We start from the raw sequence: 25,789 nt of genomic DNA, 5'->3' as shown, positions 1-25,789 counted from the left end.
TGTTCACAAAGGGGTTTTGGTGCTGCAAACCGAGATTTGCCAAATAGAAGCCTCGCCGCCGTGTTCTGCGCAGTCTGGAGTTTCCTAAGGGTAAGTTCTTTGCAGCCAGTGTAAATTCCATTGCAGTAGTCGAAATGGCTCAGGACGAGGGAATAGAGTAGGGTCCTGAAGAGGTTGAACGGCAGGAACTGCTAGATACGCTTAAGAGACCTCATGGAGAGGAACATACACTTCACAATTGATGATACTTGGAGGTCGAGAGTCAAGTTGGAATCCAGAGTGACCCCGAGAAGCTTCAAACTTGTTGAGATAGGGATGGAGAAGCCAAGCGCAGCAATCGTGCCCTGGATAGACTGTTTGAACGGGGAGGAGAGAATGAGGCAATGTGTTTTTTCCTTATTTAGCTTAAACTTAAATGTACTAGCCCAGTTGACCATAATGTCGAGACAGTTCTGAATGTCCGCTGTGATTTCGGCTAAGGAAGTTTGGAAAGGAATGTAAATGGTTACATCATCAGCATAGATGAAGAGATTCAGGCCATGGTTGAAAAGGGCTGTCGCCAGTGGGGTCATCATGATGTTAAAGAGGGTAGGCGAAAGGGGTGAGCCTTGAGGAACTCCACATTGCGACTTCCAGGAAGGAGATATAGTGGATTGGACTTTGACCCGGTAGGATCGGCAAGATAGAAATTCCCGAAACCAATTCAAGACGGTGCCTCCAACTCCAAATTCAATTAGCAGCGTAAGGAGGAGATTGTGGTCAACCATGTCGAACGCACTTGAAAAATCAAATTGTAGGAGCAAGATGTTTTTCCCAAAAGACAATTCCTTCCGAAAGTTGGACAGAAGAGTAACCAGCACTGTCTCGGTACTGTGGTGAGATCGGAATCCAGATTGCAAGGCATGTTATCAGGGTAATTGAAATCACACATTATTATTGTGTTGCCCAGTTTGTTAGCCTCCCTAATTTCCAATAACATTTCTACATCCATCTGTTCATCTTTGCCAGGCATATGGTAGTACACTCCTATCACTATCCTTTCCCCCCTAATTTCCAATAACATTTCTACATCCATCTGTTCATCTTTGCCAGGCATATGGTAGTACACTCCTATCACTATCCTTTCCCCCCTTTACACATGGAATTTCAATCCATAGAGATTCCAAGATGTGTTTTGTCTCCTGCAGAATTTTCAAAATTAGTTTGATTCAAGGCCTCTTTAACATACAATGATACCCCTCCACCAATTCGATCCAACCCCGGTATGACAGTGTCCCACTGGTTATCCTCCTTCCACCAGGTCTCTGAGATGCCTATTATATTTAATTTTTCATTTAGTGCAATATATTCTAACTCTCCCATCTGATTTCTTAGGCTTCTGGCATTCACATATAGACATTTCAAACTATGTTTGTTGTTCTTATTTACATCATTCTCAGTACTTGACAGTACTAATTTGAAATCTTTTGTCTGATTTTTATTTTTAAGGACACCTGATCTACTATGGTCTCTTTTGCAACCTCACTATTGGGATACTCTATCTTCCCTGTTTTGGTGATATCTTTAAAAGCTATCTTATTCTGAACCATGTGATTTTGAGCGACTGTCAGCCTAAGAGTCACAAGGTTCTTAGGCATGGAATGCTGCAGGACTCAAGTGGCTTCCTGAACCATACCCCTGATGCATGGACCATGTCGTGTCTGATTAATAAACTACAGTTGTGATGACATCACTCTTGAAGGCTCCTTGTGTTTCTCTGGCTACTCGCTTCTGCTTGTGCATTTTTGGATTCCCTCTCCTTCGTGCCCTGGAATATGACATCATTGAAGGATGCCCCATTGATCTTCCAGTAGCTGGCTCTTTAAGTTGCATTCCTGGTGCATGCATAGTCTTAAGGGTCCTGGCACTGGCCATGGTGGTACAAGGGGCAGCCCGCAAAGCTAATGGGAGAGCTTGGCAGAAGACGTGCGCCCCAAAGAAGGCCGCTGAGCTCCGTCCCAATGCCCAGCACTGACTGCAGATGAGCCAGGAGGGAAGGGCATGGTGGGGGCCATGACTGTACCTCCCTTTCAATGATCCTCCCCTTCTGGGTACAGACTTGGGTCTATGAGGAAACATATGTGGAACTGCCTAATGAGCAGGGAAGCATAGATATGAGCCAATGGCTCCCAGGAGTTTTCTTCAGGACCATATTCTTTCCATGCAATTAGGTACTGAAGATTGCCTAGTAGCCTCCTTGAGTCAAGGATGTCTTGGACTTCATACTCATGGTCTGGGTCTACAGCCATAGTAGAGGGTATGGGCAGTTTCATTCTTTTCCCATTCAATATCAGAGGATTGAGTAGGGATACATGGAAGATATTACGGACCCGCAGACTATAGCTTCAGCTGATAGGCCACGGACCAAGAAGGATTTAGGTACATAGGAGGATGGGGCAATAAATGGAAAAACAAAAGACTATACTGTAACGATGGGCTGCATCTCACTGTGGTAGGAAAAAGAATCCTTGAGGAGGAATTCAGACAATATATTTCTAGACATTTAAACTAGAAGGTGGGGGTGGCATATGGAGGCAGTTCACTTCAAATGGTCACCCACAGCTAAAGCTAAAGACAAGATGCATCAGTAGAAAAGAAAGCAATGAAAACAACAATCTTAGCAAATCACTTCTTACCAACACAGCAGGAAGTGAGACTAAACAAGAAACTAAACATAAGATAAAAATTCCACGGCAATGTAGATGGAAAGTGATGACCACAAATGCTCGCAGTCTAAGCAATAAAATTCATAACCTTCAAGCCCTGATGTTGGAGGCAGACTTAGACGTTGTTGCAATCACGGAGACATAGCTCAATGGTTCCCATGAATGGGATGAAAACATACCAGGCTATAATCTACTTAGGAAGGATAGAGATGGTCGTAAAGGTGGAGGAGTAGCTCTGTATGTGAGAAATGATATCGCAGCCACTGAAATGACAGGGACCTGGGGAAAGGAAGAAGCGATATGGATCACCTTAAAAAGAGATGATAGAACCTCTGTCCACATGGGTGTTGTGTACAGACCTCCGACACAATTGGAGGAACTAGATAAAGATCTGATCGCAGATATTCAAAAGTTGGGAAAGAAGAGAGAGGTGCTGTTGCTGGGAGCTTTCAATCTGCCGGATGTAGTTTGGAAGGTGCCATCTGCGGAATTGGAAAGAAGTTGAGAGGTCGTGGATGCTTTTCAAAGTGCTCTGCTCAGACAAATGGTGACGGAACGCACGAGGGAGGGAGCAATGCTGGATCTGGTGCTCACAAATGGGGATAGCGTGTCAAATGTCCGAGTGGGTGCCCACCTGGGCAGCAGTGACCATCAAACAGTTTGGTTTGATATGACAGCTGAAGAGGAGGGCGGCCACTCAAAACTCAAAGTCCTGGATTTCAAGCATGCTGACATTATTAAAATGGGGGAATACCTGAGGAAGGAGCTGATGGGCTGGGAGGATGTACAAGAAGTGGAAGGACAGTGGTCCAGGCTGAAAGAAGCTATAAATATGGCCACAAACCTTTATGTAAGGAGAGTAAATAAAAGCAATAGAAAAAGGAAACCGATATGGTTCTCCAAGCAAGTGGCTGAGAAAATAAAGGCTAAAGAGTTGGCGCTCCTGAAATACAGAAAAACTCAAGAAGAGGAACACAGAGAGGAATACTGGATGAAACTGAAAGAAGCCAAGAGAGAGAGATACGTCTGGCGAAAGCGCAAGCGGAAGAACAAATGGCTAGAAATGTAAGGAGGGGTGACAAAAATTTCTTCAGGTATATTAGTGAAAGGAGAATGACTAAAAAGGGAATTGTGAGACTAAAAGATACTGCGAACCGCTATGTGGAAAATGATGAAGAAAAAGCAAATTTGCTAAATAGATACTTTTGTTCTGTTTTCACAGAGGAAAATCCTGGAGAAGGACCGCGATGGACTGGAAATAGTACAATTGAGAATGAAGTGGATACAGCACCGTTCACGGAAGAAAGTGTGTATGAACAACTTGAAAAACTAAAGGTGGACAAAGCCATGGGACCGGACAGGATCCACTCCAGAATATTGAGGGAGCTCAGAGAGGTTCTGGTGGGTCCTCTTAAAGATTTGTTTACGAAATCCTTGGAGATGGGAGAGGTTCCATGGGATTGGAGATCAGCGGATGTGGTCTCTCTTCACAAAAGTGGTGATAGGGAAGAAGCTGGAAACTACAGGCCAGTAAGCCTCACTTCGATTATTGGAAAAGTAATGGAAGCGATGCTGAAGGAAAGGATAGTGAATTTCCTGTAAGCCAATAAGTTGCAAGATCCTAGACAACATGGTTTTACCAAAGGTAAATCGTGCCAAACGAATCTCATTGAATTCTTTGACTGGGTGACTGGAGAATTGAATCAGGGACGTGCTATAGACGTAATCTACTTAGATTTCAGCAAAGCTTTTGACACAGTTCCACACATGAGGCTCTTGAATAAACTCGACAGGCTGAAGATAGGACCCTTCGTGGTGAACTGGATTAGGAACTGGTTGACGGACAGACGCCAGAGGGTCGTGGTTAATGGAATTTGCTCGAATGAGGGAAAGGTGAGTAGTGGAGTGCCTCAGGGATCGGTGCTGTGGCCGATTCTGTTCAATATATTTGTGAGTGACATTGCCGAAGGGTTAGGAGGTAAAGTTTGCCTTTTTGCGGATGATACTAAGATTTGTAACAGCATGGACACCCAGGAGGGAGTGGAAAACATGAAAAAGGATCTGAAAAAGCTAGAAGAATGGTCTAAGGTTTGGCAATTAAAATTCAATGTGAAGAAATGTGAAGTGATGCACTCAGGGAGTAGAAATCCACGGGAGACGTATGTGTTAGGTGGTGAGAGTCTGATATGTACAGATGGGGAGAGGGATCTTGGGGTGATAGTATCTAAGGATCTGAAGGTGACGAAACAGTGTGACAAGGCGGTGGCCGTAACTAGAAGGTTGTTAGGCTGTATAGAGAGAGGTGTGACCAGCAGAAGAAAGGGGGTGTTGATGCCCCTGTATAAGTCGTTGGTGAGGCCCCACCTGGAGCATTGTGTTCAGTTTGGGAGGCCGTATCTTGCTAAGGATGTAAAAAGAATTGAAACGGTGCAAAGAAAAGCTACAAAAATGGTATGGGATTTGTGTTACAAGACGTATGAGGAAAGAATTGCTGACCTGAACATGTATACCCTGGAGGAAAGGAGAAACAGGGGTGATATGATACAGACGTTCAAATATTTGAAAGGTATTAATCCGCAAACAAACCTTTTCCGTAGATGGGAAGGCAGTAGAACTAGAGGACATGAAATAAGATCGAAGTGGGGCAGACTCAAGAAAAATGTCAGGAAGCATTTTTTCACGGAGAGAGTGGTGGATACTTGGAATGCCCTCCCGCGGGAGGTGGTGGAGAAGAAAACGGTAACAGAGTTCAAACATGCGTGGGATAAACATAGAGGAATCCTGTTCAGAAGGAATGGATCCTCAGAATCTTAGCCGAGATTGGGTGGCAGAGCCAGTGGTGGGAGGCGGGGCTGGTGGTTGGGAGGTGGGGGTAGTGCTGGGCAGACTTCTACGGTCTGTGCCCTGAAAATGGCAGATACAAATCAAGGTCAGGTATACACATAAAGTAGAACATATGAGTTTATCTTGTGGGCAGACTGGATGGACAGTGCAGGTCTTTCTCTGCCGTCGTCTACTATGTTACTATCAGGGGCATAATCGAAAGAGAAGGACGCCCATCTTCCGACACAAGTCGGGAGATCGGCGTCCTTCACTCAGGGTCACCGAAATCGGCATAATCGAAAGCCGATTTTGGGCGTCCTCAACTGCTTTCCGTCGTGGGGACGACCAAAGTTCAAGGGGGCGTGTCGGCAGTGTACCGAAGGCGGGATGGAGGCATGGTTAAGAGATGGCTATCCTCGTCCGATAATGGAAAAAGAAGGGCGTCCCTGACGAGCATTTGGCCGACTTTACTTGGTCCAATTTTTTTCACGACCAACCCTCGAAAAGGTGCCTGAACTGACCAGATGACCACTGGAGGGAATCGGGGATGACCTCCCCTTACTCCCCCAGTGGTCACCAACCCCTCCCACCGAAAAAAAAATTAAAACACATTTTTTTCCAGCCTCTATGCCAGTCTCAAATGTCATACCCAGCTCCATGACAGCAGTATGCAGGTCCCTGGAGCAGTTTTTAGTGGGTGCAATGCACTTCAGGCAGATGGACCCAGGCCCTCCCCCCTACCTGTTACACTTGTGGTGGTAAATGTGAGCCCTCCAAAACCCACCACAAACCCACTGTACCCACATGTAGGTGCCACCCTTCACCCCTTAGGGCTATGGTAGTGGTGTACAGTTGTGGGGAGTGGGTTTTGGGGGGGTGGGGGGGCTCAGCACCCAAGGTAAGGGAGCTATGCACCTGGGAGCAATTTGTGAAGTCCACTGCAGTGCCCCCTAGGGTGCCTGGTTGGTGTCCTGGCATGTCAGGGGGACCAGTGCACCTCGAATGCTGGCTTCTCCCATGACCAAAGGGCTTGCATTTGGTCATTTTTGAGATGGGCATCCTCGGTTTTCATTATCGGTGAAAACCGAGGTCGCCCATCTCTAAGGTCGACCATCTCAACATTTAGGTCGACCATCTCTAAGGTCGACCTAAATGTTGAGATTTGGGCGTCCCCAACCGTATTATTGAAACGAAAGATGGACGTTCATCTTGTTTCAATAATACAGGATGCCCCGCCCCTTCGCAGGGACGTCCTCAGAGATGGGCACCCTTAGAGATGGGCTCCCCCATTCAAAAATGCCCCTCTATGTTACCATGTTAATTGTGACTTGGATTAACCACTGCTGGAAACAGGATATTGGGCTTGATGGACCTTCAGTCTGTCTCAGTATGGCAATGCTTATATTCTGATTGTTCTTATGTATACAAGTGAGGTTCATCTGTAAATCAGGATTCTCATCGGTAAGCTTGAAGGATTGGGAGAGCACATCAGTGCGTATGTTCTTTTCAGTTGGGTGGAAGACTACCTGGAAATCAAAATGAAAAAGAAAATAATGACTATCACGCCTACTGGGGTTGAGTCTTCGAGCCTCCCTCAGATATAGGAGGTTCTTATGATCAGTGGTCACTGTGAATGGATGCTTAGCTCCCTCAAGAAGGTGGTGCTATTCTTCCAATGCCATCTTAATGGCTAGCAATTTTCGGTCTCCAATAGTATAATTCCTCTCCACAGGAAACCTTCTTGGAAAAGAAGGCATAAGGTAACAGGTTACCCTTGGTGTTGAATTGGGAAAGGACGACACCAGTCCCTATGGAGGAAGAATAGACCTCAACAAAGAAAGGCTTCTCTGAACTGGGGTGTTGGAGCACCAGGTTGGAGGTTAAGACTTGTTTCAAGAGGTCAAAGTGTGAGGGAGGAGACCCCAGGGCAGAACCTGTAGAACACCCGCTTTGCGGCTCAAGTGCCTTTCTACGATTACTGCTGCAAGCCACAGTCAAAATATGACTAAAGGACTGTCTTGTCTACCTTACACATATGATGGACTCTTTAACTGCTGTGGATGACTTAAAGGACTATAAGAGCTGTAGAACAAGTAGTTTGCTTAAACAGGATGCAGATGTTATTAGATGACAGTTATGCCACACAGTTGCTAAAGCTTGAAGACCCAGCAAGGGCGTTGTCGCCCTAGTTCTGCAGACCTGAGCCTTATCAGTACATTCCTGTGGTTTGTGCAAAGAAACAATGCTGTGTGTGTGTGTGTAGCTGAGGTTGCCAGATAAGTATCATTCTCTTTTAAAGTAGCAGTTCTCTGGAATTCCGTATGCCTAAGCTGTGAAACTTACTGATGTGTATTGCGCATGCTTGAATGATGTGGTATGTGCCTAAAGCGCAGGCTCGCTGTAGCTGATATAAATGTAAGTGTCAGGTGACACAGGGCACGCAGTCTTCCTGAGGTTACTCAGAGCTGCGTCTTGGCTGCCAAATAAAGTTTGCTTGGTTTGGATCTGTTTGCCTTCAGTCTCGTGATTGATTGCTATCTGACCTGTTTCAGTGGCGAGCCAGCCAGGAGAGCTCGAGGTTAAAACTGGGTTTTCCTCCCCCTTGTGGCCCAGTCGTGCTGGGACGGCCGACCCCCCCTTTAGGTGACTGGTGAGTGTGCACCACTGATTTCAGTGACTGGTCATCTCGCGGCGGGGCCGCCCAAATCTGACGGACGGACTCAAGGCTGTGGGGATCCGGCCATAACAAACTTTTATCTCCGGAGTATCCTGCATCCTGAATCTCGAGACCAGCCAGTCCAGCAGCGTCCTCCACTAGAAGCCAGGCGAGTATATTCAGGGTAGTAGACCGGCTCAGTAAAGGGCCGTAGAGGGGCTTGATCAACCCCTTCCGGGTGTCGAGTAGGGGCTAGGTCCGTGACGGACTAGTGGTTCCCGAAACACACCCGTGCCAGGGAAGGAAATCGTTAGGACGGGTTTCCTGTTGTGCGTGAAAGAGTGTGTGTGGCCTCACATTTCCAGACCGGGCGACCGCATTCTGGTCGGGGCGAGTGTGACCCTTTTGTATCTGACGGAACGGGACCCCTTACCCCTCCGTCTTCCCTTCCCACTTTTTGTCTGTCTACTGTTCTTTGGCACTCAGGCAGGATGGGAGGGGGTGGGTCTACACCTCTAGATCTTATGACAGAACATTTTAAAGAAGTGTTCAACCAGAAACAGTGCACAAAAGCAGGGATGATTCAGAAGTGTCAGTTTATGTGGCCGGGACTTGGTAGATTTGTTGATTGGCCAGAGGAAGGGTCGTTCGAATATAGCCGAGCAGCAGCGGTGAAAGATGTAGTAATAGTTACAGGCAACCCCGGATGCCCCGAGGACACACCCTACATAGATGCCTGGTTGGCAGTTATTAGGGATCCCCCGGGATGGGCAAAGAAAGCAGTTGAAACGGCCGCCCTGATCATGATGACACAGATAAAGAAAACTGGCCGTAACAATACCAGACCCAAGCCCAGGTCCTTAAAAGAGAGAATTAGGCCCAATCTGCCCGCTATTACCATGCCCATCATGGAGGAACCCCGAAAAAACACTGCAACCACACATAAGGAGGGTCCCCGTACAATGTCCTCAGCAAAGCCATCGCCAAAGCCAGTAAAGCCAATACTACCCGCAGAGGAGGAGGACGACATAATAATTCCTCCTCCTCCGTATAGTCCCATATATCCAGACCTCACCCACCTCACCACTCCACCGTTCCAGGCCCAGCAACGAGGGGAGCCAGACACATCAGAGTCGGAAGGGGAGGAGGAGCCAGAGGAACTAGTACGGGATCTCCCAGACTCAACCGGACCCACCGAACCCCTGGGGGCCGTAGCACCGTCCGATGCAGGCCCAGGAATTTACACCCATAGTAAGGCCTATGTTCCTGGCATTCCTTGGGACAGCAAAACACCATTGAAGCAGAAGACGTCTAAAATTCCAAAGAAAAAAGTTGTCACCAAGTTGCCGCCGGATAGCCCGGACAGCCATGCGCCCGGACCATCACCAGTGGGTGCCTATCCGATCAGACAGACCACTACTTTCGTTCCCCAGCCCCCTACCGTGCAGGGCCCAAGTGAGCCGCTGGAAAGAACAGTTTACACCCACATCCCCTTCAGCAGTTCCGACCTCCTTAATTGAAAGTTCCATGGCCCCTCGTATGAGCAGAAACCTGATCAAATGATTGATATGTTGACGGGCCTCATTACCAGCCATAACCCGAATTGGGTGGATATGCGACAACTGGGAGCTGTCCTCCTCACGACGGAGGAACGCCGCCAAGTACAACAGAACATGGAGGACGCCGCCAGGCAACATCCCCCCAACGGAATGGAAGCGGACCAACATGTTAGGAATGTGGCCCCTACAATCGACCCCAAGTGGGACCATTGCACACCTGAAGGCCGAACCAGCATTGCTGCCTACCAGAAGGCCTATTTGGACGCCCTATAGAAAGGAAAAAGAAAGGTCACCAATATGAACCGAATTCATGACATCAAACAAGGAAAGGGCGAGTGTCCTGGGGACTTCCTGGAAAGGCTGATGGATGCTTTCCTGAAGCACAGCCCATTCGATCCGGAGAACGAGAATAATAGGCAGATGATAGTCATGAGTTTTGTCACCCAGTCAGCTGCAGACATCCGGAGGAAACTACAGAAGACGGACGGGTTTGAGGGCATGAGTCTCAGCCAGCTAAAAGCTATGGCTGATAGAGTTTATAGCAATCGGGAGGAAGAAGAGAAGAAAGAGGTTGGGAGAAGGATGACAGAAAAAGCCACCTTACTCGCCGCAGCGCTGGAGGATTCCCGCTCTGGGAATGCCTAGACGGGGAGGATACAGAGGAAGAAGGGGCGGGTTCCCGCCCCTGGGGAGGAATCAGTGTGCATATTGTAAACAAGAGACACATTGCAAAGCAGAATGTGAAGAAAGACAACGGAATGGTAGACGACCAGGACCCGGTGAGCAGAACGACGACGACCCCCAGGCCTTGCGTACTCCCAGAGGAGGAGGGTCCCGAGGTGGTGACCAAAGACGGTCTGAGCGGGATGACTGGCAGATGGCCGCCCAACACACTGAAGGTTATGAAGCATGAAGGAACCGGGAGGGTGGAGTCCCCACCGACCCTCTGGTGGAAATTCACGTGGGGACACGACGTATGAAGGCATTACTGGATTCTGGGGCCCAACAGTCCGTTATTACTACTGCCATAGCCCCACACACCAAAGAGACAATCCCAATTGTTGGGGCCTCTGGGAAGTCCATCATGGCTCCGCTGCTAAAAGAACGTCAGATCCTGATCGGAGGGAAATCTGTATCCCACCAGTTCATACACGTGCCTGAATGCCCAATTCCCCTTATCGGACGTGACTTGCTCTGCAAGTTACAAGCTGTGCTGAAATTTAACCCAACCGGTGAAGTGGAGGCCACCTTTGCAACCCAACCAGTCACACTCATCTGCCCCGTACAAGAAGAATGGAGACTACATGCCCCCTTGGTCCCAGGATCCGCTGGTAGTCGATACTCCCAAGACACCGTTTTCGCCCGGCAACGGAGAGATCTCATGGCTGAAGTACCTGGCGTATGGGCGGAGTTGAATCCCGGAGGATTAGCCGTAGATGCCCTCCCTGTCTGGATAGAACTGAAGCCTAACGCCCAAGTCGTCAATCAACCCCAATACAGCATACCTTATGCAGCCAGAGTATGCAAGAGCACCTGCAAAAGCTCCTCCACCAAAATGTTCTGAAGCCAACCAGATCCCCTTGGAACACCCCTTTGCTACCAGTAAAGAAACCGGGCACAACTGATTACCGACCAGTCCAAGATGTAAGAAAAGTTAACAACCAGGTGATGGACATTGTGGCTCTGGTACCCAACCCGTATTCCATCCTGGCTCAGGTGCAGGCGCAGGCCAAGTGGTACAGTGTTATTGATTTAAAGGATGCTTTCTTTGCCATACCTCTTGCCAGAGATTGTCAGCAGTTCTTTGCCTTCACATGGGAAGACATGAACACCGGAATCAAGCAACAACTAGCGTGGACCCGGTTACCTCAAGGATTCAAGAATTCCCCGACCTTGTTCGGGGAGCAACTCGCCAGGGACTTGGAAATGTTCCAAACAGAATATGGCCCAGTTGTTCAATATGTCGACGACCTGCTAGTAGCCAGAGAAACCTATCAAGAATGTGCAGTGGCCACTCAACATCTCCTACAAACCCTGGCAGCCAAGGGGTACCGGGCGAGCCAAAAGAAAGCACAGATATGTGAAATCGAAGTTGAATACTTGGGATTTCGTCTTCGCGATGGAACTCGAAGGCTCAGCACACCTCGTACCCAGGCCATTTGTAATCAGCCCACCCCGACCAACAAAAAGGAACTGCGGGCACTGTTGGGCACTGCCAGCTACTGCCGGATTTGGATCATAAACTTTGCCGTTTTAGCCCAAGACTTGTATGCCAAACTAAAAGGGCCCGAACTTGAGTCCCAGACCTTCTCGTGGACAAAGCACGAACTTAAGGCCTTAGCAGACCTGAAAGAAGCCCTCTCGTCACCACCAGCACTGGGACTACCGGATGTTACCAAGCCATTCCACCTTTTTGTGGATGAGAAGAAAGGCCTGGCATTAGGGGTATTAACCCAGACCTTTGGGACATGGCAACGGCCAGTGGCGTACCTGTCCAAAAGTATGGACAATGTGGCAAGAGGCTGGCCCGGATGTCTCAGGAGCATAGCAGCCGCTTGTCTATTGATTCAAGAAGCCAACAAGCTCACTTTTGCTCAAACTCTTCTCGTGACTACTCCCCACACTGTTCAAGGCTTGCTTGAGAGCCATGGCCCCAGATGGATGACCAATTCCAGATTAGTTAAGTATCAAGCTCTCCTGTGTGAGAACCCGGAGGTGCAGATCCAGGATACCGCAAACCTGAACCCAGCTACGCTCTTACTGGCACCTGAGCCTGGGCACCATGATTGTGAGGAAGTGATGGGGATGGTCCATTCCAGCAGGCCTGATTTGAAAGATCAACCGTGGCATAACGGAATTACCCTGTTTACTGATGGAAGCAGCCAAGTAATACAGGGAGTCAGAAGAGCAGCCTATGCCATCGTCTCGGAAGATCACGTCCTAGAAGTATGATCCCTCCCTCCTGGGACACCTGCCCAGAAAGCTGAACTGATAGCCCTCACCCGAGCCTTACAACTGGCCGAAGGGAAGATAGTGAACATCTATACTGACTCCAAGTATGCCTTCCTTACGCTCCAGGTTCATGGAGCTCTGTACAAGGAGAGAGGGTTCTTGACAGCAGAAGGAAGAGGGCTTGCAAATGCCACAGAGATCTGTCACTTGCTCGAGGCTGTGTGGAAACCTCGTAGAGTGGCTGTGATGCACTGTAAGGCCCACACAGGAAGAACAGATCCCATAGCCTGGGGTAACCGGCGGGCGGACGAGGCAGCCAGGAAAGCCTGTCAAGAACTCGACCTTCCTGAACCTGCAAATTTACTCCTCATCCACCTACCGGACGAGACACCCACATACTCTCCAGACGAGGACGACTGGGCCCAGCGCGATGGCTTGGAACAACGTGATGGATGGTGGCTACTACAGGATGGACGTGTTTGGATACCAGAAACACTGGCCTGGACAGTGGTCAAGGGAGCTCATGACCAGACTCACTTGGGCCGAGATGCCCTTGCCCGACTGCTTGGAAAAACATACTACGTCAACAAGATGTCCTTATGGACAATGCATGCCTCCCACAGGTGTGCCACCTGTGCCCGAAACAACCCACGCACTGGTCCTGGTCCAGCCCCCGGAAACATACTCCGAGGAACCAGCCCTTTCCAAGTCTGCCAGATCGATTTCACACACATGTCCCCAGCTAAGGGGTATAAAACCTTACTAGTGGCAGTATGCACCTACACGGGATGGATTGAGGCTGTGCCATCTAGAACTGAAACAGCTAAGGAGATCACGTCCCTGCTTATTCATGTCATTTTGCCCAGATATGGCTTCCCCAAGCAGATTAACTCCGATATTGGGCCCGCCTTTACTAGTGAAGTGACCCAACAACTCAGCACCAGATTGGGCCTTACATGGAAGTTGCACTGCGCGTGGAGGCCCCAAAGCAGCGGTGCGGTCGAAAGAGCAAACCGGACCCTGAAGAACCAACTAGCTAAGTTGTGTCAAGAAGCCAAACTTAAGTGGCCTGATCTCCTCCCTTTAGCTCTTTTACATCTCCGATGTACCCCCCGAGTAACTGGCCTCACACCTTATGAGATGATGTACGCCCGGCCACCGCCCTTACCCTCGTTCCCGGAGTCACTACAGATACAGGGAGAGAGTTCCCTAGTGAGACAGATGAACAGCCTACGGGCAACAGTGCAGGAGATACAGCAATACAGTGAGGGTGTAAGACCCTTGATCCTGACTACTCCCTTACATCGCTTTCAGTGGGGGACGAAGTGTGGGTCAAGGAGTGGAATGAAACTGACTGTCTGAAACCCAAATGGAAGGGGCCATCCCCTATTCTGCTAACCACCCCAACTGCTGTTAAAATTGCAGGGAACCCGACTTGGATACACTGGACCAGGGTGAAGCCTGCAGCAACACCAGGCCCATACGACCAGTGGACAGTCGTTTCCCACTCTGACGCCCCTCTCAGATTCACCCTAAGACGCAAGTGAAGGGACCACAGGCCTGAGATGGACAGCGTGACTCTCCTGCTCTTCCTGGCTCACGTAGGCCTGGCTCCCACAACCGGACTGAGCCCCAATTGTTCCGAATGTTTGAAAAGTGTACGCTACCCGACTGGGACTGGGTATAATATCACCATCGCCCTGATTCACCAATCCCAGTCCCCTGAATATTCCTGCCGCCCTGTGGCTCACTGCTCTATTATCACCGCCCTTGGCCCTCAGCAGTTCCACCGCTGCGTTACAGGGAATCGCACCATCTGCCATTCTCCCTCCGCCCCCAGATATTACAATGTGACCCTTAGTGTTGGTCTTCCCCAGTACCAGGTCCAAGGGCCTCCAGGGCGATCCATTACGTCCAAGGGAGGAATCAATGGAGACGGCATCCTGTATTACGTAAACTCTACCCTCATTCTTGTAGATGGTACTCAAACAGTAGCCACCCTCACCTTTGACGTTTGTGCAGCTATGGACAAACATCCCTTGTCCCACAAGTGCGGCAGCCAAGCTTGGCGAAAGGCCTATGCCAATGACCACAAGTATGTTTGTCCCCTTACTCTAGATTGGAGATATGGTTCTCCTTGGCTTTGGCTACCATGTGCAGCAGACACCCGGGCCTCGGGATGGCAGAGGGTATGTGCCTACACAGGAGGAGGATACCCCGGATGTACCGGCCTGGGTGAATTCCGCAAGGGTCCCGGTAACACCGTCCTCCTGGACTGGCCTATCAGAGGACACGGGGTCCCTTGGAAAGAAACCTGGGGCCTCGGTATTGATGGGTCCGGAACGGATCCGCTTACTTATGTCACCATACGTCAGAGCCTCGATGCTAAGCCTCCCACGCATTACCAGACCACCGTCATGGGCTACCAAAATGTCTACGACGAGATTGCTAAGGCCCAGGCTGTTGTTGCCAAATTCCCACTCTCCACTGAAGCGAAGAACATGTTCCTGAATCTTGCAGAGAACATAGCTCTCTCCCTTGGAGTCACTAACTGTTTTGTCTGCAGTGGCACTGACATGGGTGAGCAGTGACCATGGGAAGCGAAGGAGATCACCCAGAGCATGTGGGATGCCCTCAATACTACTAACCTGACGTTCCCGCATCGGCCAAAACCATATGAGTGGGCTCTACGCACCAACGTTGTTGGCTCCCATTGTGTCTCGCGACCTATCGGGAAAAAGTTCACCATTCCTGTTGGGGATGCCCCCTGTACTGGGATTCTCACTTCCTACCCGAACGGATCCACTGAATGGTGGAACGCTGAACAGGAGACCCAACTACTTCCTTCTTGGACCGACCCTATTCTGAACCACACTTGGCAACGTGCCTCCAATGTTTCTGTTCCTTGGGTCGTACCCGAGGGATACTATTACATCTGCGGGCGGAGGGCATACGAACAACTACCCCCCCCGTTGGGCCGGCACTTATTTTCTGGGCACCGTTCGACCCAGTTTCTTCCTCTTACCCCTGCGAATGGGTGAGACTCTTGGGATCCCCGTGTATTTGGAAAAAGGAGACGAGCGCCGGAAGAAACGCTCAGGGGCGACCTCAAAGGTTAAGATAGGTGACTGGAAGGACACTGAATGGCCACCTGAGCGAATCGTCCAGTATTATGGTCCTGCAACGTGGGCGGAGGACGGTACTTATGGATACCGGACTCCTATTTATATGCTCAATCGTATCATCCGCCTGCAAGCAGTGCTAGAGATGCTTACAAACGATTCGGCTATGGCCCTCAATATCCTAGCCAAACAAAACACCAAGCTCATTACTGCGGTCTATCAGAATCGCCTCGCTTTGGACTATCTGTTGGCCCAGGAAGGGGGTGTGTGTGGCAAGTTTAACCTTACGAATTGTTGCCTACAGATTGATGACCAGAGTCAGGTGATCAAGGAGATCACCGACCGTATGGTGAAACTCGCCCAAGTCCCCGTGCAGACTTGGAACAGTGCATGGGAATGGACCTCTGCCTTGGGCAACTGGTTTCCCACCTCTGGGAGCATCAAAGGACTGCTGGCCATGGGTGGCCTTCTCCTCTTGTCATGCTTACTAATTCCCTTATCTCTCCCTTTGTTTTTCAGGTGTCTTCAGTCTACTATGGAGTCCATCGCGGACCGCAGGGCAGCGGCCCAGATTATGTCCCTACAAGTTTATGAGCGCCTCTCTCAAGCTGAAGACCCTTGTGACGGCGACGGGTGCTCTGACTAGCCCATGTTATTGCCCATGTTATTTTCCATGATCCGGGCCGCCAGCCCTCTCACAGCGCAGTCCGGCTACAAAGGGGGGAGGCTCCAATAGGGACCTCTCGTCTCGAACCCGGTGAAGACCAACGGCTGGGGAGGGTACTAGGGCCCCGGGATCCCTCTGCGACTACTAATGTTTTCCTTTTCTTTTGACCCGCAGGTTATCAAAAGAAATGCCTTTTGTGATGCTTCTCGCCCTCCTTGTTCCTGTCGGACTCGAGCATCAAAGGGGGGAATGTGAGGGAGGAGACCCCAGGGCAGAACCTGTAGAACACCCGCTTTGCGGCTCAAGTGCCTTTCTACGATTACTGCTGCAAGCCACAGTCAAAATATGACTAAAGGACTGTCTTGTCTACCTTACACATATGATGGACTCTTTAACTGCTGTGGATGACTTAAAGGACTATAAGAGCTGTAGAACAAGTAGTTTGCTTAAACAGGATGCAGATGTTATTAGATGACAGTTATGCCACACAGTTGCTAAAGCTTGAAGACCCAGCAAGGGCGTTGTCGCCCTAGTTCTGCAGACCTGAGCCTTATCAGTACATTCCTGTGGTTTATGCAAAGAAACAATGCTGTGTGTGTGTGTGTGTAGCTGAGGTTGCCAGATAAGTATCATTCTCTTTTAAAGTAGCAGTTCTCTGGAATGCCGTATGCCTAAGCTGTGAAACTTACTGATGTGTATTGCGCATGCTTGAATGATGTGATATGTGCCTAAAGCGCAGGCTCGCTGTAGCTGATATAAATGTAAGTGTCAGGTGACACAGGGCACGCAGTCTTCCTGAGGTTACTCAGAGCTGCGTCTTGGCTGCCAAATAAAGTTTGCTTGGTTTGGATCTGTTTGCCTTCAGTCTCGTGATTGATTGCTATCTGACCTGTTTCAAAAGGCCCATAAAGCTTCTTCTGGCCAATCTCAGCTGTTAGCTTCCTTTCAAGTTAAGGCTGAGAAAGGGGCGGCAATGGTTGAATAACCATGAATAAATTGTCAATAGTAACTCACAAAGTCTAGAAAATGTTGCAAGGCTCGTTGCCCCACAGGGAAAGGCCAAGTTCAGATAGCAGACAGCTTTGTGGGATCCATCTTCAGACCTTGATCAGATATGATATAGTCTAATAAAGGTAACTCATTTTGTTCAAAGGTGCACTTCTCTAGTTTAGTGTAAAGGTGATTTTCACAAAGACATTGGAGGACCTGTTTTACTTGTTCCCGTTGTTGAGATAGTGTCTTGGAATAGATCAATATATCATCTAGATGAACCAGTATTCGGCTCTGTAACAGGTCCTGGAAGACATTGTTCACAAAATTTTGGAAGACACCTGGGGCATTCAAGAGCCTGAAAGGCATGACCAAGTACTCGTAATGTCCATCTCTTGTGTTAAATGCCGTTTTCCATTCATCTTCTGCGCAAATGCAAATCAGGTTGTAAGCTTCCCTAAGATTCAACTTAGTGAAGATATGAGCACTTTGAAGACAGTCATACAGCTTGGATATAAAAAGAAGCAGATATTTGTTCTTGACTGTGATAGCATTCAATCCTCTGTAATCAATGCAGGGGCGTAGGATGCAATCTTTTTTCCCCACACAAAAGAAACCAACCCCCACCAGAGAGGTGGATGGAGGAATGAAGCTTTCTGCAATACAGTCCAACATGGCCCGGATCTCAGGTATGGAAAGAGGGTAAACCCTTCCCTGTGATGGCATCTTACCTGGCAGGAGGTCAATGGGACAGTCGTACTCCCAGTGAGGGGTAAGTGTCTCCACTTGCTTCTTGGAAAATACATCAGGAAAGACTGCATAGGCCCAAGGTAACCCATCTGGAATATTTATGTCTGCAGTGGCTAGAGTAACAATGGGCATTATGGAGTTCAAACAATGTTGACGACAGGCATTGCTCCAGGCAGTAATCTTGCTGTTCTTCCAGTCCACTTAAAAATTATGCTTCTGTAGCCAGGGTAAACCCAGGATAATCGGATTTACAGATCTCAGGAAGGTGTAGAAGATGATAGCCTCCCTGTGGAGAGCCCCTATTTTCAGGCCTAGGGGTACAGTTCTAGCCTTTAGGTGACCCTGGATGTTTCCATATACTGAGGAGACCAGAATGGCCTTGATCAGATCTTGGATGGGAATTTTATAATGTTGAATGAGAGCCTCATCAATAAAGTTGCCTCCTGCCCTAGAGTCAATAAAGGCCTTGGTGAATTTTATTTCTTGATCTAGATCCAGCAAAGCTGGAACTAGAAATTGGGCTATGGGGAATCCTGGAAGATGGCTGTAGTGCTGTTTCCCCAGCCAGAGCTAGGCCTGAAAGTTTCCTGACTTCTTAGGACATTTAAGGGTGTAATGTCCTTTCTGAGCACAGTACAGACACAAGTTCAGAGTCTTGCATCTTTGCTTTTCTTGTTCTGAAACAGGAGAATGATCCACTTGCATAAGTTCCACAGGATCCAGAGGAGAAACCTCCCTTTCAGGAAGACGCATAGCTTGCTGGAAGCTAGGTGCCAGGTGGACCATCCTGTGGGAGGTTTGTTGTTCCTGGGCTCATGCTTGGATCCAGATATTCACTCAGTTACAAAGGCAGCTGAGGTCATCCAAAGTAGCAGGGAGATCCCATCCTACCAGCTTGTCTTTAATTTGGGGTGCCAAACCTTGCTAGAAGACTGCTACAAGACACTCATTATTCCAATTTAACTCCAAGACCAAGGTGAAGAACTGTATGGTGTAAGTCCCTAGGGTCTGCGACCCCTGTTTCAGCCTCAGGAGTTCATAAGCTGCAGAAGAAGCCTTCCCTAGTTCTTTGAAGACCCTCCAAAATTTCTCAAGGAAGCTGTTAAGATTGTTGAGTACTGGGTTGTTCCATTCCCAGAGTGGAGAAGCCCATGCAAGGGCTTGGCCCATCAGGAGGGAAATGAGGTAGCCACATGGGCCCTATCTGAGAAGACCCTCACTTGGAGTTCATAAACTCTCTGACATTGGTTAATGAATCTTCTACAGGTTTTGGGACTCCCGTCATATCTAGGAAGGGCTGCTAGGTCATAAACCGCTGCTGGGACTGGACTGGCCAAAATTGGACTGGAGCTGGAGACTGGAGGAAGCTACAGCTGAAGACTAGAAGACATACTGGAGCTAGAGACTTGAGGAAGCTGGAACTGAAGACTGAGACATACTACAGCTGGAGACTGGGAGAATCTGGAACTGAAGACTAGAAGATGTACTGGTGCTGGAGACTAGAAGCATAGGAACAAGGCTGGAGACTACTGGAACAACGCTGGAGGCACAGGAACAAGGCTTGAGACTCCTGTTACAAAGGCAGTGTGAGGAAGAGCCCAGCTTCCTTATATGGGTCCTGGGACATGACATCATCGGTGGATGCCCCGTTGGCCTTCCGACAGCTGGTCCTTTAAGTGCATTCCCGGCACAGGTGTGTGCCTAAGACTCCTGGTGCTGACCATGGTGGTACAGGATGCAACCCACAAAGTTGGCAGGAGAGCTCAGCAGAAGACTTGTGTCCCAAGGAAGGCTGCTGAGCATGACATCTCCAGTTTAGAAACCTAAATTCCTATAGACTTGAATGAGATAACCAAACTTTTCCACACCTTGTCATACAGATTAAAGTGAAACATCACTAAATTTATTACACAGTCACTTCAGACCCATCCCAAAGTCACTATAACGTTAGATTCCTGTGTGTCATATACTTTTCACCCAAAAATGACCAAAAATTACACTAAAGCCCCTTCACTCAGACATTAAAAGTTACAATAAATATTGCCACAACCAACAGGTTTCAAAATGTGCATTTTTAAGGATGTAAGCTCTCTACAACCAAAATACCCACTTTTAGCCCCAAAATGAACCCATCCAGGGATCAGGCCACCATAAGTCACTTCTCTGAGACTTCTTGACGATCCCGACCACCAAAAATATATTTTTTTAAGTGTCCCTGAGAACCCAACACTGGTGGACCTAAAACCATCCAAAAAATTTAAATTTAAATGGAAAGGAGGCATCTTACTTGGGCCCAGGGCCTTCTCCAGGCTGACCCCATCCTTGAATCTGCTCCAGACAGACCTCTAGTGCCAGCGTGAGCCACCTGCGATCCAATGCAGGAGCTTACCAGGTACAGAGAAAAATTGAGGCCCCGGCTTCAATTTAGGCTTACCTGAGTTCTGATTGCGCATGCGTTAACCACTGTGCATATGCTGGAGCTCCGGCTGCCAGGCCTCAGACAGGCCACATTCCTGCCACTCTTTGGCTACTATGTTAATTCTTCATACCTGCTGCAACTGGATGCCCGATGACCTCTGGAGTGATTCAAACCCAGGAAAAAGGTCTCCCACTGACTACCAACACAGAAAATGGCCCGAGCCAGCCCCCTTCACCTTGGGACTCAGATAAATTTTAAATATATAATTTTAACCCTAGGGTTACAGTAGTGCTTAAACATGGGAGCATTCAGGATTTTTAAGGCAATGTTTCACGATGATGATATAGTTTGTAATTAACTGGTAATATGTAACACTAGAACCCCCCCAAACCCACCTCCCCGCTCCCCCCGTTTTCTATTTCTGTTGATGGCTCTCTCATTCTCCCTGTCTCCTCAGCTCGAAACCTTGGGGTCATCTTTGACTCTTCTCTCTCCTTCTCTGCTCATATCCAGCAGATTGCCAAGACCTGTCGTTTCTTTCTTTACAACATCCGTAAAATCCGCCCCTTTCTTTCCGAGCACTCTACCAAAACCCTCATCCACACCCTTGTCACCTCTCGTTTAGACTACTGCAATCTGCTTCTTCCTGGCCTCCCACTTAGTCACCTCTCCCCTCTCCAGTCGGTTCAAAACTCTGCTGCCCGTCTCGTCTTCCGCCAGGGTCGCTTTACTCATACTACCCCTCTCCTCAAGACCCTTCACTGGCTCCCTATCCGTTTTCGCATCCTGTTCAAACTTCTTCTACTAACCTATAAATGTACTCACTCTGCTGCTCCCCAGTATCTCTCCACACTCGTCCTTCCCTACACCCCTTCCCGTGCACTCCGCTCCATGGATAAATCCTTCTTATCTGTTCCCTTCTCCACTACTGCCAACTCCAGACTTTGCGCCTTCTGTCTCGCTGCACCCTACGCCTGGAATAAACTTCCTGAGCCCCTACGTCTTGCCCCATCCTTGGCCACCTTTAAATCTAGACTGAAAGCCCACCTCTTTAACATTGCTTTTGACTCGTAACCACTTGTAACCACTCGCCTCCACCTACCCTCCTCTCTTCCTTCCCGTTCACATTAATTGATTTGATTTGCTTACTTTATTTATTTATTTTTTGTCTATTAGATTGTAAGCTCTTTGAGCAGGAACTGTCTTTCTTCTATGTTTGTGCAGCGCTGTGTACGCCTTGTAGTGCTATAGAAATGCTAAATAGTAGTAGTAGTAACCTGCTGTTACCTTTCAGTGCCTGAGTGATGGCTGGAGATGTGGGTGAAATACTCCTGAGGGTCCTGAGCTCCCAGATTGGGGGAGTTTCTGGAAATGTGCTCATTTTTCTCTTCTTGATTCCTCTCTGGCTGCAGAGGGCAGACACAAGTGATGAATCAATGAGAAGTTAGGAAGAGTCTCAGCACAGCCCTCCTCCCTCCTGCCCTCCCTCCAGTCCTCATCCCTATACATCTTAGCAGGTATAAGAGTTAGAGCTTTTTCCACTACTGCTCTTGTCCACTGGTGTAGTTTACTAGCAGAGGTGAGTCATGAGCCTAATTTTACTTTGAGAAGAGAGTTAAAGGTGTGCTTCTTTCTACCTGTGTAATATGTTTGTTTGTGATTATGTTTATTACAGCTTTCTATACCACCCTAGCTGGCTGGCAGATCTGGGTGATTTACAAATATAAAAATATAATCTTAAATATAAAAATAGTCTAGAGGCCCAGTATTCCAAAGGATTTGTCCAGTAAAAGCAGCCATTCCTTGTCTGACGGTGCACCATTCTGAACATGTGGGTGTTATCTCCTCCTACTACAGATGGAGGTATAGAAAAAGCTAGGCTTTTCCAGTGAACTCACTTGTATAATCTGCTGGTGCTCTGGGAAAGTTCCAGTATTTTTCTCTACCTCTAACAGATAGTGTATTGTTCAGGCTGGTACTCCTGGTCCTTGGCCTAATTCCCCGCTCTACTGGCCAAGGCCGCGAGGTTGAGCCTAATTGCCACTCCCAAGTTACCTGATCTCTGGATAGGAGCTGGTTGAGACTTGCTCCATTGCCCCCAATCGTGCTTTTTAGTACCCACTGGGCAAGGTTTGTGGCTCTGTCCTGCAGGACCCTGCGTGAGGGTCATAGGTCCCCATCCCCCTGCCCTTCGTAACTCATACACTCTGGATGTTCCTTCCCTGTGCTCTCAGGTACATTTAAAAAAAAATCCAATGGTTCTGCCTGGCTAGCTTTATTCTTCTTTTCATGGGAATAAAACTGCGTAAAAAAAAAAAGGCTTGTTTGCCTTACAAAAAAAAAAAAAAAAAAATTGAGAGCACACTTGCTGAAAGCAGTGGAATGGCTGACACAAAGTTGGCCGGTGCAGGGAGGCAGGTCTGACAAAATGTTCATCTAGCTGGGTATCCTATTTCAAACAGTGGCTGGCAGAAACCCAAATAGTAACAACATTCCATGCTATCAATTCCAGGGAAAGCAGTGACTTCCCCATGTCTATCTCATAGTAACATAGTAGATGATGGCAGAAAAAGACCTGCACGGTCCATCCAGTCTGCCCAACAAGATAATTTCACGTGTGCTACTTTTTGTGTATACCTTACCTTGATTTGCATCTGCCATTGTCAGGGCACAGACTGTACAAGTCTGCCCAGCACTAGCCCCGCCTCCCAACCACCAGCCCCGCCTCCCACCACTGGCTCTGGCAAAGACCGTATAAGTCTGCCCAGCACTATCCCTGCCTCCCACCACCGGCTCTGGCACAGAGCGTATAAGTCTGCTCAGCACTATCCCCACCTCCCAACCACCAGCCCTGCCTCCCAGCACCGGCTCTGCCACCCAATCTCTGTTATGCTCCTGAGGATCCATTCCTTCTGAACAGGATTCTTTTATGTTTATCCCACGCATGTGGGATAATCTCAATAGCAGACTATGGACTTTTCCTTCAGGAACTTGTCCAAACCTTTTTTAAACCCAGATACATTAACCACAGTTACCACATCCTCTGGCAATGAGTTCCAGAGGATTCCTCCTATTTGTTTTAAAAGTATTTCCATGTAATGACATCTTTGGCAGGAACGGCGGCCATTTTGCATACTTTCACTTTTCCCCTCAGGCTTTATTGCAGCAGGACAGCTTGATGCCCCCACTGGGGCATGGAGGAGTGAGGGCATATCTTTTCCACTGACCTGCTTGGGGGGGGGGGGGGGGGGGCAATGGAGACCTCTAGGAACCTCAAGCTGTTTTTGGTTCCAGAACTTAGCCCAATTGGTTAAGCAGGCCCTGCAAACAGAGGCCCTGAAAAGTGCTTCTGCTTTGATCCCTGAGGATCAGGAGGGTCTCTTGGACACCTAGTCCTCCTCAGACTCACAATGCCAAAGGAGGAGGAGGAACAGTAGCATTCCCATGTGATTCAGCTCTTCTGTCGAGAGGAGCTTTCTCATTTAATTGACGAGGTCATGACAGCTTTAGGGATGCTCAAGGCTCCTGCTGTGTTTCCTTTGAAGGGGATCCCCAGTTGGAGGGCTTCACAGGGCCCCTGAAGCATTTTCCTCTCCACAAGGCTCTTTCTCCCTTGATGCTGGTGGAATAGGAGTCACCTGATGGGACTCTCAAGGAGGCCAGGGCTCTGGAGCCTCTGTATGCCTTCACATCCCGAGGATTTGGAGAGGTACTGTTTCTTCCCCAAGTTGGATGCACTGGTCAAGGTGGTCACCAAGAAGATGGCTGTCCCTGTTCAGGGGGGTTTGGCTTTCTGAAAGCTTCTTGAGAAGCAGATGGAGCAGCAGTTTCGTCTTGTGTTTACTTGTGGAGCATCTGGTATTCAGGCTACTATTTATGGTGGTTATGTAGCCAGTGCCATACTGCGTTGGCCGAAGCAGTTGCCAGAATCTCTCATCTGAAGTCTGGTGCTACCTTCCTAGCAAATGTTCATTATGATTTGGTTCACCTCTCCCCCTGGTTTGTGGCTGCTCCTGTGGTGGGGCACGTGTTATCCTGTTGGGATCTGTCGATCCACACAGTTCCCTCTTCTGCCCAAGGTGGTCTCGGCGTTCCACGTGAACCAGAAGGTCTGTTTGCCTTCCTTTTCAGAGGACGGGTACAATCCCTCTACTCAGAAATTACACGTTGGATGTCCAGAGAACTTTGCTTCGTTACCTGTAAGAAACCCAATGAGTTTTGTTTGTCTGATCATCTTTTTGTTCTTTTCCATGGCACTTGTAAGGGTCAGGCAGTCTCTGCCACAATCATGCTGTGGATTGAGGCAGCCATAGAGGCCACCTGTATTTCTAGGAATTGGTGCCTCTTGGTTTGAAAGCTCACTCAACAAGGGCCAAGGCAACTTCTTGGGCAGAGGCCTAGAAGGTTGCTCTAGAGGAAATCTGTAGGGCGGCGATATGGTTGTCCCTGCATTCCTTTGTGAAGCATTACAGGTTGGGTGAGCTTATCAGGGCTCACTCAGACTTTGGCAGTGGGGCTTTGTCTTCCAGTAGTTCTGCTTGGGTACATCCCACACGTTCAGAACAATGCGGCCTCAGATGACTAGGAAGGTGAAATTATCTCTTACCTGATTATTTTTTTTCCTTTAGTTGGGCTGCACTGCTCTGAAGCCTGCCCTTGGAAAACTATAGCCCAAGAAGTGAACTCTACTCTTTCTCTTTCAGTGAGAAAAAAAAATAGATAAGAGACAGAATAATGTGAGAAGCAATGAGGCAATCCTTGAAGATGCAGGGTAGCAAATGCCACTCTGCAGTGCTATGCTTGTTTGTGTTCTTTGCAGCTGCAGTGGTTGTTGGGGCATTGGTGTGCATTACAAAGGAACCTTGTGCTGCTTTGACAGATGCATATTGGAACTCTCCGAGATCACCAGAAGCTTATATTGGTAAGTTCAGGAAAAGTCTAGCCTTTTCTGTACCTTCATCTGCTGGTAGGAGGAGATAACACCCACATGTTCAGAACATTGCAGCTGACTAAAGGAAAAGAAATTATCAGATAAGACATAATTTCATCGAGACTAGAGAATTCTCCTAAATGACACTATCCATTGATATGCAGTGGCTCTATCCAGATAGTGCAGCTGAACATCCTTATAGAGCACCAGGGTGGT

General features: G+C 48.5%; 1 protein-coding gene across 8 annotated transcripts in view; it reads right to left on the bottom strand.

The window, feature by feature from the left end:
* The window catches only part of LOC115476569 (sialoadhesin-like), a 176,066-nt gene that overhangs the window by 29,711 nt on the left and 120,566 nt on the right, over positions 1-25,789 (bottom strand). For 6 of the 8 annotated variants that reach the window (XM_030213002.1, XM_030213003.1, XM_030213004.1 and 3 more), the window contains one exon: positions 21,931-22,049. The exons of the other annotated variants lie outside the window; for them this stretch is intronic. In XM_030213002.1, the coding sequence (XP_030068862.1) occupies positions 21,931-22,049 (119 nt within the window). The remainder of the gene's footprint in view (positions 1-21,930; positions 22,050-25,789) is intronic. 8 annotated transcript variants of the gene reach the window in all.

Source organism: Microcaecilia unicolor, chromosome 8, assembly GCF_901765095.1.
Source record: "Microcaecilia unicolor chromosome 8, aMicUni1.1, whole genome shotgun sequence".
Lineage (NCBI taxonomy): Eukaryota > Metazoa > Chordata > Amphibia > Gymnophiona > Siphonopidae > Microcaecilia > Microcaecilia unicolor.
Note: the sequence above shows the minus strand (reverse complement) of the source record. Positions and strands in the feature narration are given on the sequence as shown.